Consider the following 16538-nt stretch of genomic DNA (forward strand, 5'->3'; position numbering starts at 1 on the left):
CAGGGTTCTATTACATGTTAAATGTGGCCTATTACCTGAAACAGGCAGGTGTGTTAGACACACAATGGTAGACCACTTTCATATGCAGATGACTGTATCGCTGGTATTAACAGAAAGGTAAAGCTACCAATCCATTTTTTTTTTAGATCATTATAGTTCCATTAACTGCAGGTTAATAAAGGTAGTAAAAATCAATCCCATAGACTCAAACTACAGTTGAATTCAAACATGCTATATAAGACCTCAGAATCACAGTTAGATCATTTCAGTGATTAAAAAAAGTAATTTTAAATTAGTTTATGGACTGGCTGGCCGAGTATTTATTACTCATCTCTAATTGCTCTTTCAGAGTTAGCCACATTGCTGTGGTTTAGAGTCACATGTAGGCCAGATCAGGTAAGGATAATAAGGACATAAGTGGACCAGATTTTTTCTAAGAACAATAATGGTTTCATGGTCATCATTGTATCTTTAATTCTAGTTTTCTTTTGAATTCAAATTTCACCATCTTCCACGGTGGGTTTTGAACCTAGGTCCTCAGAGCATTATCCTGGGTCTCTGGATTACTAGTCCAGTGACAATACCACAATGCCACCACCTCCCCACGTTGACCAATTGGTTAGTCAACTGTCTTTTTATCTCCAGGATCTAAGTTTAATTCAAACTAACATGATAGAAATTTTCTTTTCTCTATTGGTTGTAAGGTTCCTACTAATATGACAATTATTAACAGTTTAATCCCAAATGAAGTTTTATTATGTTTACAACATGATGGACTGAATTTAATGGCTGCAGCTCACCCACCAGCTGGAGAGCTGATGGCAACCCCACAGTAGCCATTCCCAGATGTTCTGACACAAAAAATAGGTCAATCAGACACCAGCAGCACAGTAGTTAGCACTGCTGCCTCATAGCGCCAGGGACCCGGCTTCAGTTCCCAGCTTGGGTCACTGTCCGTGTGGAGCCTGCACATTCTCCCTGTGTCTGAGTGGGTTTCCTCCAGGTGCCCGGTATCCTCCCACAGTCTGAAAGACATGCTGGTTAAGTGCATTGGCCACGCTAAATTCTCCCTTGTACACCCAAACAGGTGCCAGAGCGTGGTGACTCCGGGATTTTCACAGTAACTTCATTACAGTGTTAATGTAAGCCTACTTGTGACACTAATAGATAAACTTAAAATCTGGTCAGTGTTGGGATTCCTGGATCCACAGGGTAGTGGCCTCACCTTCAAGCAGCAGTGCCACAAGAAACAGTGCCCAATACCAGTACTGCAGGAAGGGGTGAGGAGCCCAGGGACCAAGTTAAAATGGTCAGTTTAAAGGCCATGGAATGGATGGTAGGCTTTAGGGGCAGGGGATCCTGTATACAGTGAGTCTCTCTGCTCAGCGTCCCCTGCCCAGTCTGCCATCAGGCCCACCAAGGTACAGCTGGTAGCTTATCCACATGATGCAGTTATCCCTCCACTGGTATTCTAGCAGTGGTAGGAAGATGAGGCCGTTAAGTATCCAATTAAGAGCCTCAATTGACCTCTGAGCATTAAGGCTGTCCTTGACCCTTCCCACCCCTAAGCTAATTGGTGGAAAGTCTGGAAAGTGACAGGCAGTCCACTCCGAGCCTTCCTGACTGATTATTTGGCATGTCCCCAACTTCCCAGCCCACTTCCAGGGACAGCATTATGTTCTGCTCAATCTATCTGGCCTCTGGTACACTTGATGTTGGCTGATATTTCAGCACAGGATTGTTAATTAAAGGATCTGCTACCAAGGCAATTTCTAATATAAATATTGCAAAAAAAACAAATATTAACTTAAATGAGTGGCACAAACAGAATAATCTGTCTCCTGACGACTGCAAAAATTTAGTGAGTGGCTAAGCCACATGGATGAAGAACCACAGAACCAATGAATCCCTACAGTGCAGAAGGAGGCAATTTGGCTCATTGAATTTACAAGAGCATTTCTCCTCCCACCACCAAGCCCGTGCATTTACCCTGGTTAATAACCTACACATCTTTCGACACTAGGTGGCAATTTACCATGGCCAATCTACCTAACTTGCACATCTTTGCACTGTGGGAGGAAACTGGAGCACCTGGAGGAAACCCACACAGACACAGGGAGAATGTGCAGACTCCACACAGACAATCACCCAAGGCCAGAGTCGAATCTGGGTCCCTGATGCTATGAGGCAGCAATGCTAACCACTGTGCCACTGACTGTGCCGTCAGTCCCCCTGGATTAGAGAAGTGAAAATCAGTCAGAATTTCCACTTCTGTTCATTAGCTAGTGCCTCTGCTGGAAGTCTGCAAGGACACCTGAGGGCTTGATTGTTATGCTTCCTGTGACTAAATAGCCTGCCAACATTTATCATTATGAGTCCCAAAGAATCCTTACCCTAATAAGGAAAAAGTATCCAAGAGAAAAGTGGAGTGAAAAAGGCAAAAAAAAAAAGGGTGGGGGGGCGGGGTGCGAAAGTGAATTAATGATTATATAAACTGGCAAATATTCTCATTTGTCCTTTGGGAATTATTCAGTCTGCTTACTGAAAAATATACAACAGCATATTCAGTAAAAAAAAAATTGCATTTCTGTCAGTTTTCATGTCCTCAGGACAACCCAAAGCACTTGCAGCAGTGAAGTACTTTTGAAGTATAGTCACTGCTGCGTTACAGACAAATTCATCAGCGAGGTTTCATAAACAGCAATGAGATAGATGGAAAAGATAATCTATTATGCTGGTGGTTACGTGATGAATGTTGATCAAGAAACAATGGAAACTCCCTGTTCTTCTTTGTCTAATACTGCCAAGGGATCTATTAGAGCCACCTGTGCAGGTAAACGTAGTCCCAGTCTAGCATTTCATCTAAATGGTGGCACGACTCAACAACGCAGTACTTCCTTAGAGATATGCTGAAATGTCAGCTGACATCATGTACTCAACTCTCGGGAGGGAAGACTTAAGCTCAGTGTTTTGACTCGGAGGTAAGAGTGCTACCACTGAGCCAAGGATGCCACTTGATATGGCATTGTAAATTACACATTTTCTCTTTTAATGTTACACCATTCAGATAATCCATTATTTTCATCTAATTATTTTTCCATCACTCACCACAAAGCCAAGTGCTTTAATGACATCGAGTTTACACATTGGGCAAGTTCGGTGCTCAAGAAGCCATGGATCAATACATATTTTGTGGAAAACATGCCTAAAGAACAGATACAAATCATAAACAGGTTGTTGTATGCACATCAACTGATTTCAAACCACAGCTAGTCAGCCATGTTTTGCTGGTCATGTTCTCCACAAATTAGTTTATAAGTATTCCTATTAGATTTACATAAACAGGAGGCAAAGAATATCTAAACATCCATTTAAGACTGTAACTTCTATTGCAACAATGTTGATAATTACATTGACTGCTAAAACACAATGACTGTGATTCTCACAAATTGGGACTTAGTGCCCACGCCAGCAGGAAACCTGGGCTGAGCTCTGTTGCAGAATGGACTGCTGCAATGATTCCAAATCCTGCCAGGTTACTGGGTGGGACATGGAGGTTAAAGTCACAATGGCACTTCAATTTGCACAACTGACAGGCAGGAATGCAGAAATTTATCACAGGCCTACCTGAAATCACCATGCCAGGGCCATTTTAAGACTAAGATGAGGAGAAATTTCTTCAAGGTGTAGTGAATCTTTGGAATTTTCTACCCCAGAAAGTGGTGGGTGCTTAGTCATTTAGTATTCAAAACAAGGTTGGATAGGTAGGTATTTGGATACTAAGGAAATTAAGGGATTGGGAATGGAGAAGAAAAGTGAGTTTGGGTAGGAAGTCAGCCATGATATTCTGGAATTGTGAAGTAGGTTGCAAAGGTGCAATGGCCTACTTCAACTCCTATTTCTTATGTTCTTATATTCTCAATTAGAGGCTGCAGAGATCTTGGAGGGTTTTAGGAACGAAGGAGGCATCAATGCTGAGGCCTTAAATATGATTTTATGATTTACAAAACAACCATCTGGGTGTGAATAAAAGAAAATCAACTCTTTGCCTATTTGATTGGATCTATAAGCTGTGTATGTGACAGGACAATGTGAATAATCTGAAATTTTCTCAAAACTTGAATCCTCCCAATTTATGCAAACGTTGGAAGATATTTATGGTTATTTTGGGCATCAAAGTCAAGTAGAAGACCCAACATCAAGCTGTAAATATTACACGTGCTAAAAACTATCCCTCACCATCGACATTCACCTAATCTTGCTTTCATTTACTACACTACTATACGGTTGCTATCTTTTACCCAACACCAGTTGTGACATTTCCAGGAACAATTTCCAAAAATTAGATGTAAATGCATCTAAAAAAAGATGATAATCCATGCCATCCTGCACATTTCTGCCACACTGAAATTGTCAGATTTACTTGCATTACTCAACAATCTTAAGAACAAAGAACAATACAGCACAGGAACAGGCCCTTCGGCCCTCCAAGTCCGCGCCGCTCCCTGGTCCAAACTAGACCATTCTTTTGTATCCCTCCATTCCCACTCCGTTCATGTGGCTATCTAGATAAGTCTTAAACGTTCCCAGTGTGTCCGCCTCCATCACCTTGCCCGGCAGCGCATTCCAGGCCCCACAACCCTCTGTGTAAAATACGTCCTTCTGATATCCCTGTTAAACCTCCCCTCCCCCCTCACCTTGAACCTATGACCCCTCGTGAATGTCACCACCGACCTGGGAAAAAGCTTCCCACCGTTCACCCTATCTATGCCTTTCATAATTTTATACACCTCTATTAGGTCACCCCTCATCCTCCGTCTTTCCAGTGAGAACAACCCTAGTTTACCCAATCTCTCCTCATAACTAAGCCCTTCCATACCAGGCAACATCCTGGTAAACCACCTCTGCACTCTCTCTAAAGCCTCCACGTCCTTCTGGTAGTGTGGCGACCAGAACTGGACGCAGTATTCCAAATGCGGCCGAACCAACGTTCTATACAGCTACAACATCAGACCCCAACTTTTATACTCTATGCCCCGTCCTTTAGAGGGAAGCATCCCACATGCCTTATTCACTACCTTCTCCACCTGTGACATCACCTTCAAGGATCTGTGGACTTGCACACCCAGGTCCCACTGTGTATCTACACCCTTTATGGTTCTGCCATTTATTGTATAGCTCCCCCCTACGTTAGTTCTACCAAAATGCATCACTTCGCATTTATCTGGATTGAACTCCATCTGCCATTTCTTTGCCCAAATTTTCAGCCTATCGATATCCTTCTGTAGCCTCTGATAATGTTCCTCACTATCTGCAAGTCCAGCCATTTTCGTGTTGTCCGCAAACTTACTGATCACCCCAGTTACACCTTCTTCCAGATTGTTTATATAAATCACAAACAGCAAAGGTCCCAATACAGAGCCCTGCGGAACACCACTAGTCACAGGCATCCAGCCGGAAAAAGACCCTTCCACTATCACCCTCTGTCTTCAGTGACCAAGCCAGTTCTCCACCCATCTAGCCACCTTTATCCCACGAGATCCAACCTTTTGCACCAACCTACCATGAGGGACTTTGTCAAACGCTTTACTAAAGTCTATATAGACGACATCAACGGCCCTTCCCTCATCAACCATTCTAGTCACTTCTTCAATAATCTCCACCAGGTTAGTGAGGCATGACCTCCCTCTCACAAAACCATGCTGACTATCGTTAATGAGTTTATTCCTTTCTAAATGCACATACATCCTATCTCTAAGAATCCTCTCCAACAACTTCCCTACCACGGACGTCAAGCTCACCGGCCTATAATTTCCCGGGTTATCCTTCCTACCCTTCTTAAATAATGGGACCACATTAGCTATCCTCCAATCCTCTGGGACCTCACCTGTGTCCAGTGACGAGACAAAGATTTGCGTCAGAGGCCCAGTGATTTCATCTCTCGTCTCCCTGAGCAGCCTTGGATAGGTTCCATCAGGCCCTGGGGATTTGTCAGTCTTTATATTCCCTAAAAAACCTAACACTTCCTCCCTTGTAATGGAGATTTTCTCTAACGGGTCAACACTCCCCTCCAAGACACTCCCAGTCAACACATCCTCTCCTTTGTGAATACCGAAGCAAAGTATTCATTTAGGATCTCCCCTACTTCTTTGGACTCTAAGCATAATTCCCCACTTTTGTCCCTGAGAGGTCCAATTTTTTCCCTGACAACCCTTTTGTTCCTAACGTGTGAATAAAATGCCTTGGGATTCTCCTTGATCCTGTCTGCCAAGAACATTTCGTGACCCCTTTTTGCTCTTCTAATTCCCCGTTTGAGTTCTTTCCTACTTTCTTTGTACTCCTCCAGAGCTCCCTCCGTTTTTAGCTGCCTGGACCTAACATACGCTTCTCTTTTCTTTTTTTTCGAATCCCTCAATTTCCCTGGTTTTCCACGGTTCTCGAATCCTACCCTTCCTATCCTTTTTTACAGGCACATGCCTATCCTGCAGCCCTAACAACTGTTCCTTAAAAGACTCCCACATGCCAGATGTGGATTTACCCTCAAACAGCCTCTCCCAATCAACAGCTGCCAATTTCTGCCTAATCCCACTAAAGTTAGCCTTCCCCCAATCCAACAGCTTACCCTTGGGACACCACTCATCCTTTTCCATCACTATCCTAAAGCTAACAGAATTGTGGTCACTATTAAAAGCAAGTTACTGAGGATGCTGGAATCTGAAACAAAAACAGAAAATGCTGGAAAACCTCAGCAAGTCTGACAGCATCTGTGGACAGACAACAGAACTAATGAGTAAAATCTTACTCAAAAATGGCAGTGTAGGGTGCAAAATGAAATATGGAGTCTTTTGCGCCGAGGACGCATTTTCAGGCCGTATCTTACAGCTCATTAATATTCATTTCAATTCCCATAAGTTTCACGCCGCTCCAGTGGCATCGTCTGTCTGATCCACCTGCTGTGTAATGACTTATTTATATGGAGCTCCAAGCACTTGGGAGCTCCATATAAATGGCTCCCCAGTACTTATTCCACAACAACTGCAGGGGATGACAGCAAAGAAGCCAGCACCACACTGCACAGAGAGAACACTGACCAAACAGCTCAACGGAGTGGAACAGAGGCAAGAAACATACTAGGCTTCACAAGCCCTATAGAGCAAGGAGTCTCCCAACATGAAGGGAAGAAAAGGCCTGCAAGTGACCCCTCCCAACCCCTCACCCCAAAATGGCGATTCTGAGACCCGCACCTGCAGCCCCAGGTTGAACATATCCATGTTGAATTTGAACTTGTGTGTGTCTCCTGGGTCCTCTCTGGTGCCCCCTGCTGGCTGTCTGAGTGTTCACCTCCATAACGTCCCCCACCCCCAACCACCGAAAGGGCAGGGAAGATCAGAACTTGGAAACTCGCCAGCGTGAATTGCGCTCTTTGGATTTTGGGTCCACCGCCATTTCTGCTGACGGAGAGTGTGGTGCGCTCAAAATTGCCCCCAACATTTTGAATCTGGATGCCTCAATTATACAGACATGTCCTTTCAGTTTCAAATATTGAAACTAATGTATTACATATTTTATTAAAGGCACATACTTGCATGGAAGAATTCGCACAATGTCTCGGGATCTATACACTTCAATGCACACAGCACAACCATCAATGTCCAAATCTACTTCCTAATAAGGGTAAAAGTGTGAAGTTAGATATTGTATACAAACTTCTTTGAAAATTATTTGTGTTGCAGAGAGGAGTTATTTTCTACAGTTGAAACAATTCACATTCGTGCCTTTTAAAAGACAAGGATTAAGTTTTTTTTTTACACTACTGAACAAATATGTTTGATATAAAGGCAGATTTTGTGCATTTTTGGTTTTAAGCTGCAGATAAGACCATAAAATGTAAGTTCAGAAGTAGGCCATTTGGCCCATCAAGTCTGCTCTGCCATTCAATGAGATCATGATTGATCTGACAATCCTCAACTCCACTTTCTCAATTTATTCCCATAAGCCTTACTGATTAAAAATCTTTCTATCTCAGGCTTTCAGTGGTAAAGAGTTCCACAGATTCACTACCCTCAAAGAAGAAATTCCTCATCTCTGTCTTAAATGGGTGACCTATTACTCTGAGATTATGTTCTCTGGTCCTAGATTCCTTCACAAGGGGAAACAACCTCTCAGCATCTACCCTGTAAAGCCCCGAGGATCCTATATGTCTCAATAAGGTTGTCCCTCATTCTTCTAAACTCCAATGAGTACATGTCCAACCTACTCAACCTCTACTCATAAGAAAATCCCTCCATATCTAGGATCAACCGAGTGAACCCTCTCTGGACTGCCTCCAATGCCATCTTTGTAATCTTTCCTTAGATAAGGGAACCAAAACTGTTCACAGTATTTGTGGTGTGGTCTACTTTCAGTTTTTTAATTTTAGTGTCATTTTAGATAGTATTTAGCTTATTTTCCCCATATCGTCTATTTTAAGATGCACATTAGCTGGAGGGCATAATTGGAGAACTTGAGTATTATCTCATGGGAAATCACCTAAATAGTTCTATACAAATAGGACAGTTATATGGAGTAAACGTCTCACCTCAGCACTTCTTTGCCAGAGAGGATACTGGAATAGAATTTGGTATGTAGTGTGCCTATTTTTCTTAGTGACTTACGGGCACAATACTGACAATTTTTGCAATAGGAAGGCACGGAGCCAGAGATGTGTTTGGGTCATTATTAAATTGATCAATACTTGTGGGTTTACCTAAAACTGACATTAGGCCGCTATGTATCATATGCAAGGGGCCTACTGCTTGATTAAGGAATCCTCTGGAAGATTTAAGTTTGGATAAGGAATACTTTGTACCAGACAGGTTACTATATTAGTATAATCAGGCAAAGAGTGAATTAATGTTCCAGCATGAGAGGGATTCAGATGGGAATTTAGGTAAAGAATGCCAAGGGTGAAAACAGGTGACTTTCATGATGGATGGAAAAGAAGATTTAAAGTCAAAACTACAAACATAAAACATGAATTGGCAGGAATCGACTAGCTGGCACATCAGGTCTGCCCAAACAAAACATTTCTGGTTTACTAGATCCCTAGGCAGAGAAAATGAGAAAACATTTCATTTATTTATTTTAAATTCTATAATTTTCTTTTTGGCCTTTTCTGTGCAAAAGGATTTGGGTGTCCTTGTGCATGACTTGCAGAAAGTTAGTACGCAGGTAATAATGAAGGCAAATTAAATGTTGGCACTCATTGCTAATGGAATAGAGTGTAAAAGCAGGGAAGTGCTATTGCAACTGTATAGGGCATTGGTGCGACTACATCTGCAGTACTGCACACAGTTTTGGTCTTCTTATTTCAGGAAGTAAGTGCATTAGAGGCTGTTCAGAGAGGTTTAATTGATTGTTCAGGGATGAAGGACTTGTCTTATGAAGAGAGACTGAACATTTCAGGCCTATACTCACTGGAATTTAGAAGAGTGAAGGGAGATCTAATTGAGGTATATAAGATGCTAACGGGGATTGACATGGTAGATGTAGAGCAGATGTTTCCCTTTGTTGGACATTCTTGAACAAGAGGTCATAGTTTTAGGTTAAGGGGTGGGAGATTTAAAACAGAAATAAGGAGGAATTATTTCACTCAAAGCATTGTGAATCTGTAGAATTCTCTATCCCAGTGTGCAGTGGACTCCGGAATACTAAACAAATTTAAGAAGAGATAGATAGGTTTTTAATTAGTAGAGGGATGAAGGGTTATGGGGAGCAGGCAAGAAGGTGGAAATGAGGCTGAGATGAAATCAGCCATCATCATATTGAATGGTGGAGCAGGCTCAAGGGGCTGAATTACCTACTCCTCGTTCTTCTGTTCTTATGTATCTCAATTGTCTCATCAATACTATTCTTTCCCATCCTTATTTAATCAAGAAGTCTCACAACATCAGATTAAAGTCCAACAGGTTTATTTGGTAGCACGAGCTTTCGGAGCGCTGCTCCTTCATCAGGTGAGTTTAAATTTCTCTCTCTAACTGCAAATATAGTGGCCAACTTATGTTTTGTATGCGTTTTCCATTATTTCCTTCTTCCTATTCCATACATTCCTACTTATAAAACTCAAAAAGTAGTTGGCTCTTTTTACGATTACATTTACCAGCTCTGTGCTTTCAGTGAATTATGTATTTGAAATCCACGCCTTTATGTTCTTTCACACTTTGCAAAGTTTTTACACGAGTATCGGCTCTTAATCTTTGTACCTCCTCCCAAAATGTATTACATCCCCAACAACTGCAGGACAGTGACGAAGCCTGTGCCAGCCAAAGATGAAAAGGAAGAAGCGATGGCAAAATCTTCTGGTCCCGCCGCTTTCAATTGGATTTCCCATTGACTGCATCCCACGGTGCCAGGGTGTGCTGTTGGCAGGACCAGAAGATCCTGCTGGCATGAACAATTGGAAATTTCCGGCCATAATCTTGACTATATAATCTTGGTCAATGTATATAACCTCAGGTGGCTCTGAGGGTGTACCAGACTGTCAAGAGATGCCATCTTTCAGAAGAGACATTAAACAGCCCTCGCAGATGGATTTTAAAAAATCCCAGGATACTATTTGCAAAAGCAAAAAGGTGCGTACCGCAAAGTGGGGCACGGGTTCATGTCCACAACTCCTTCTCCACATCTTACCTATTCCACAAAGGAAAATACTGATTGAAAGTCATGCACCATCGCACAGTGTTGGGGGAGAGTGGCAATTTTTAGTCATCCACTATCAGAGCAATGGGGGTGGAATTTCAGAGGAGACATTCTTCTATATCTATGAGTTGCTAATCAGACTGTACTGGCAGATGAGTGGAATGGGGCTGTGGGGGAGATATCTGACCACAACCTGTGCTGGAGGTAGTGTATAAACACAAGAAAATATACTAAAAATGTCATTCAAAAAATCATAATACAATTGGAAATCTTGCATTCTGAAAAATAATCCAATTATGTTCTGCAAATAGATACAAGTCAAATTTTTAACGAGGCCCTGAACTGCCAGCAGGAACTAAAAAGTTGAAATCAAAATCCTGTCAACAGTCAGAGTACAATAATAGGGCCTTACCCTATCTCCATGCCTGACAGTATGTAGCTGCAGCTTACTAATAGCCTTCTTGGCTTCTTTCCTGTTGTTCTTGTTTTTCTTGTTCTGAAAATAGATGAAAAAAAGTGATTATATTAAAAAAGAGAATGTATTATCTTTGAAGCTAATATCTTACATATTTTAAGTTGAGTCTAATTTTGAACTTGCAGAACCTGCTCCAAAGTCCAGCAATGCAAGCTGCACTTCCTGGCACAGAAATTGCTTGATACTATGCTTGTTTTAAAGAAGTAAAATGGATGTCCAATCTATCCCATAGGGTGAGAACACATTCCACACTGAAATTGCACCACCCACCATACTGGTCCACAGTCATACCTGAAACTGCTTTAGGCCCTATACATAGCCATTTCAAGACCACTCCTCAAAACCCAGCTGCCTAGATCATAGCCAGCAACAGCCCAGCGTAACCAGGACAACCAAATCTGCACGCAGTCCAATTTGTGTCAGCTAAAAAAACCCACAGGAGATCACTTCCAAAAGAAAATTACCTGAATGCAGGGAGCTGGGAGGAGCAGGAGCAACCTGAGGACTGCTGTCAACAACAAAATGGACTGAAATTTAAATCTGTTTTGTCTGGAGATGAGCAGCTGGTCTCCACAGCACAATGATTCAAGTAAAATGAGGTCCAAGTGGTATGATCAGATTGTGCCCACCTGCTGGCACTATCCCATTTCATCCCACCCCCCCCCCTCCCCTCCCCCCACCCCCCCCTTCCCAATTCTCAAATATTAATTAGTGAAACTTCCCTTGATTAAAAAATAAGAATTTTTTGTTTTTTTTATTCATTCATGGATGCAGGCGTTGCTGGCGAGGCTGGCATTCATTGCCAATCTCTAATTGCCCTCGAGAAGATGGTATTGAACCGCTGCAGTCTGTGTGTTGCCGGAGCGTCCAGCTACATGTGTTCCTGTGTATTGCCGGAGCAAAGCCGCCAGCATAATTAAGGACCCCATGCAGCCCGGACATTCTCTCTTCCACCTTCTTCCTTCAGGAAAAAGATACAAAAGTCTGAGGTCACGTACCAACCGACTCAAGAACAGCTTCTTTCTCTGCTGCTGTCAGACTTTTGAATGGACTTACCTTGCATTAAGTTGATCTTTCTCTACACCCTAGCTACGACTGTAACACTACATTCTGCACTCTCTCATTTCCTTCTCTATGAACGGCATGTTTTGTCTGCATAGCACGCAAGAAACAAGACTTTGCCTGACAATAATAAAGCAATTCAAATCAAATCAAATCAAAAAGCATCCTGTGCGGAGCAGACGTCGCCGGAAATCTGATGCTGGGAGACGCAAGTCCTGTAAACCCTGCAAATCGGCCGGCGCAACAATCTCCCGGCCTGCTGCGCTAAAAGATTAGCACAGAGGGAATGGGAGAACCTCAGCCTATATTGGCACATCTCTTTGAAAATAATTTATACATAGTCCTGGGTGTAGTTCATTACTCACCTTTTTAATTGTAGAAGGGGTAAAAAGGGGGAAAATTTAAAACTTGAATTTATAAAGAGAAAGTATTCATTTTCCAACATTGTGATGATCATATTATTTCACAAAACTCCGGTTAAGTAAACTAACCAGGAGAGTATTGACACCCAAAGTGATACTTTATTTGAAAGATACGAAACTGGAAGCCTCAAGTGAATATTTCAGAGAACTAATGGTAAAGTACTTTTAGAATTATCATTCCTAAATATTTACCTGGTTTGAAAACTGTGATCCTGCGTATAGAAATCTCTGAATGTAGTAGAAGATGAGCCAAGCCAGGGAGATGATCATCATCGTTATGAAAGCAATAATGACAAATACAACTGACTGAGAGCTCATCCACTCCTGTACATGACGGGTGCCAACGGTTATGGACATGATCACTGGGACACCTCGACGAACTAACTCCAGAATTTCCATTCCCTTTGAATTGCCGATCATGATTGCAACTGTATTTCCAGTCCCTGAAAACAAAGAAAACACAACAAATGTTGATAACAGACCATATCAAAATGGGAGGCAAAGCTGGGACAAAAGAAAGTGACTCAATTCAAAGAATTCTAATTAAAAATAGACAGCGATGGGAGGAATTGAGATTAAGCATACTTTCCATCAAAATTAATGTATTCCCTAATGCTCACATCCTTCAGTTTAATTCAAATAATTCAGCAAAAAACTTACAAACATTTACGATAGTGTTGCACCTATCTCACACACATAGCTTTCTGGTACTGGCTGAACATAAGTGCGATGCAATATAAGAGTTGAAGTGAATAAAAAGAAACAATAAATTTACAATGGAATAAAATTGAAGCAGCTGGATGGGAAGCTGCCAAAAGTACCGACTAATTTTTAAAACCAAAGGAACAATCATAGAGGACTCATATGAGATTTTGTGGCAATTTTAAAGCATATCTCCTAGTAAGATTTGACAGAGGTACACAAAGGTGGCATTACAAAAAGGTCAAAAAGAGCAATACGTTTGAATAAACTAGACCTTCAGACTAAAGGGAGGGACCGATTGCCAAAGGGAGGAAGCTGTTAAGTGAAGAAAGGTGGCTGTGGCATGAAGTTCGATTCCCGGCTTGGGTCACTGTCTGTGCGAAGTCTGCACATTCTCCCCGTGTCTACGTGGGTTTCCTCCGGGTGCTCCGGTTTCCTCCCACAGTCCGAAAGACATGCTGGTTAAGTACATTAGCCAAGCTAAATTCTTCATCAGTGTACCTGAACAGGCGCTAGAGTGTGGCGACTGGGGGGATTTTCACAGTAACTTCAATGCAATGTTAATGTAAGCCTATTTATAACACTAATAAATAAACTTTAAACTTTAGTTTGTTTTATCGTCCACAGGAAGATTACAATTCCTCTGAAATACAGGGGACCAAGATAACGTTCTTAGCAATAGAGAGCTTACCCCTGTAAAAAATTCATGGACCTACTGGGGTGATACTCTACCGGAACTGTGGAGATGGCAAGACTGATAGGGGTAATATAATTGGCATCTTACTAGCTGGATGGACACCTATACAGTTCCCATGGCAACCCTGTGACCATCGGATAGTCCTCTCTTTCTCCTTAATTGCAAGATGCATATGCTCACCAATTTTTAATTTATGTACTCCATTTCTGCTGAACTATCACAATAAACAGTGCTTCAGGAAGAGGATGATATTGTGGTGGTGTAGAAGAGGAGGGAGGAGATGAAAATTCTCTGCAGGGGAGAATGAAATGACAATGAAGAGGAGATAGAGAAAGTAGAGAATAAGGCCAAAGAAAGCCGATGAAACAAGATCTTGCCACATATTTCCTTGACCTGACCCTACTTAAATTACTCCTGGTGTTGCTGCTTTCCAAATATCATGCATCTTCGCAGAAAATTTCTTCTTGGGGTAAACTTAGATAATGTAAAAGAATAAGTGTGGTTGGCTATCACAGATCTAGGTGGACCCATTACTGCATTTTCATGTAGGTAAGAACAATTCTAAAGGGAATGCCTTTCTTACCCTCTTCAGAGCTTCAGAGTTGAGCTCTCCACAATGATGGGAAGTGAAAAACAAAAGCAACCAGAATGACACCAGAATCCAATCTCTCAGTCACTCCCAGACAAGGCAACTCATTCTCAAAGGCCAGTAAGTGAGTTTCAAAATGTGCAACTTTTAAAAAAAACTTTCCGTCAGCAATAACTTTGCTTTTTTGCAACACATCAAGATGAAAAAAGGAAGAGGAAGTCTCACTAACAACAGCATGATTTTGAACAATTTAACAAGCTTGCACAAGTGTTAACAAGTTTCTCCTTTTGCAACACTGCATGCACATTGTAAAATGATGGTCTGTTGATGCCACTATTGAGTAGGGATATAGTCCACATACTCAAGTTCACATACTAATTGTGAATGAGTGCAAGTAGAATATTGCATCATATGATTCACCTTGCAGAATCAATCAATGGATTCAAGGAAGTGATAGATAAATTTTGATTGAAAGCGGGATAAAGGGCTATGGAAAAAAGGTAGGGTAGTGGAGTTAGGATGAGATGGAGATCAGCCATGATCATAATGAATGGCGGAGCCGGCTCGAAATATTGCCAACGGTAACAGATATAGCATCACGTTCAACTGTTCAATCAAATTGATGAAAGGTTGAAATCCAAGCTCTGTGGCACTGAAATTGAAGCAAACCTCTGTTTGTACTAGCATATTCTACAATTTTGACTCGGGTCAAAACAGCATCGTATGAGGTTAACAATAACGGTGGTACAGTTCTCAAAACAATACAATGGCGATTCCCATTGTTCAACATGTCAATGCAGTACAATAACAATTTATATTCACAATGCAAGCATAGCCCAGGAAAATTTACATGTCTGCATTTTCACGAGTGATTGGTTCCTCATTTCTTAAAGAGTTATTTGTGCAAACTCAGTGCTCAGAATGATAAGGCAATGACTGATCTGAGGTGTCACAGCTGTGTATTGGTATTTCAGTGAACTTCTGCAATTCTCAGAGTTAAGAATAGTGTATCTACAACCCTATAAACTTATTTCCCAGCTTGTGGTTTGTAATTATGAAAGGAGGATGGGACAATGTTCAAATTATGGATTTTATATCATGCTCTCACACATATTCACAGCTACCAGCTATATTGAGGTATTTAAGTTGTCATGTCCACTAATGGCATGCTATATTCCAAACTAGTAAGATACAAACTTTATTCAATGTGAGCTCTTTGAAATTGACTTTTCATTTAAGAAGTTGCATTTAAGTATGCTGCAAAGATGGCCGCCAAAGGTCAGATCACCCGGCTTGTGTATTCACTTTCTAACAAAGACAAAAGAGGCCATCCCAGATGAAAAGGTGCCAACTACACAAATCCTGAAAGCCATCAAAAGACATTCAGAAATTGAATGCTTTTTTTAAAACAATGATGGTGATTGTCTTAACTTCTTCAGGTTAAGACAATGGGTGGGATTCTCAATTTTTAAGTGCCATTGTGGGTGGTGCCTTTCCCACTGGCTTGAATGGCGGGATCCCATGCTAGATTGTGCGCTAAGAACCTAATTAATTATACACAGGCAAATTCCCCTCAGAGTCACCTGACGGGCTGAAAGCTGATTCATCTGTCTGCCGTCAGCTGCTGGGTTCAAAGATCCTGGTGTCATATTTAAAGTAAGAAGTTTAACAACACCAGGTTAAAATCCAACAGGTTTATTTGGTAGCAAAAGCCACACAAGCTTTCGGAGCTCCAAGCCCCGAATATTTAAATACCAGTCCAGTACACATCATTCTCTCCAGCCCAGCTGTCTTCACCAGATTGTGCAAGGTGTGAGCAACCCAGAGGGAAAAGGCCAGCAATCTCAAGAAGTCTGTTCCTTGATTCAACCACCCTTCCCCAGAACCCCTCACCTGTGAGGTGTCCATGCCCCA

The 16538-nt window shown here is 41.7% G+C and overlaps 1 protein-coding gene across 2 annotated transcripts in view; it reads right to left on the bottom strand.

Moving 5' to 3' along the window:
• The window catches only part of LOC144499677 (E3 ubiquitin-protein ligase RNF149-like), a 49088-nt gene that overhangs the window by 9002 nt on the left and 23548 nt on the right, over positions 1–16538 (bottom strand). For both annotated transcript variants that reach the window (XM_078221945.1, XM_078221946.1), the window contains 4 exons: positions 12829–13079; positions 11090–11173; positions 7583–7665; positions 3109–3205 (listed from right to left, as the gene is read on the bottom strand). In XM_078221945.1, the coding sequence (XP_078078071.1) occupies positions 3109–3205; positions 7583–7665; positions 11090–11173; positions 12829–13079 (515 nt within the window). The remainder of the gene's footprint in view (positions 1–3108; positions 3206–7582; positions 7666–11089; positions 11174–12828; positions 13080–16538) is intronic.

This window comes from Mustelus asterias, chromosome 10 (genome assembly GCF_964213995.1).
Source record: "Mustelus asterias chromosome 10, sMusAst1.hap1.1, whole genome shotgun sequence".
NCBI lineage: Eukaryota > Metazoa > Chordata > Chondrichthyes > Carcharhiniformes > Triakidae > Mustelus > Mustelus asterias.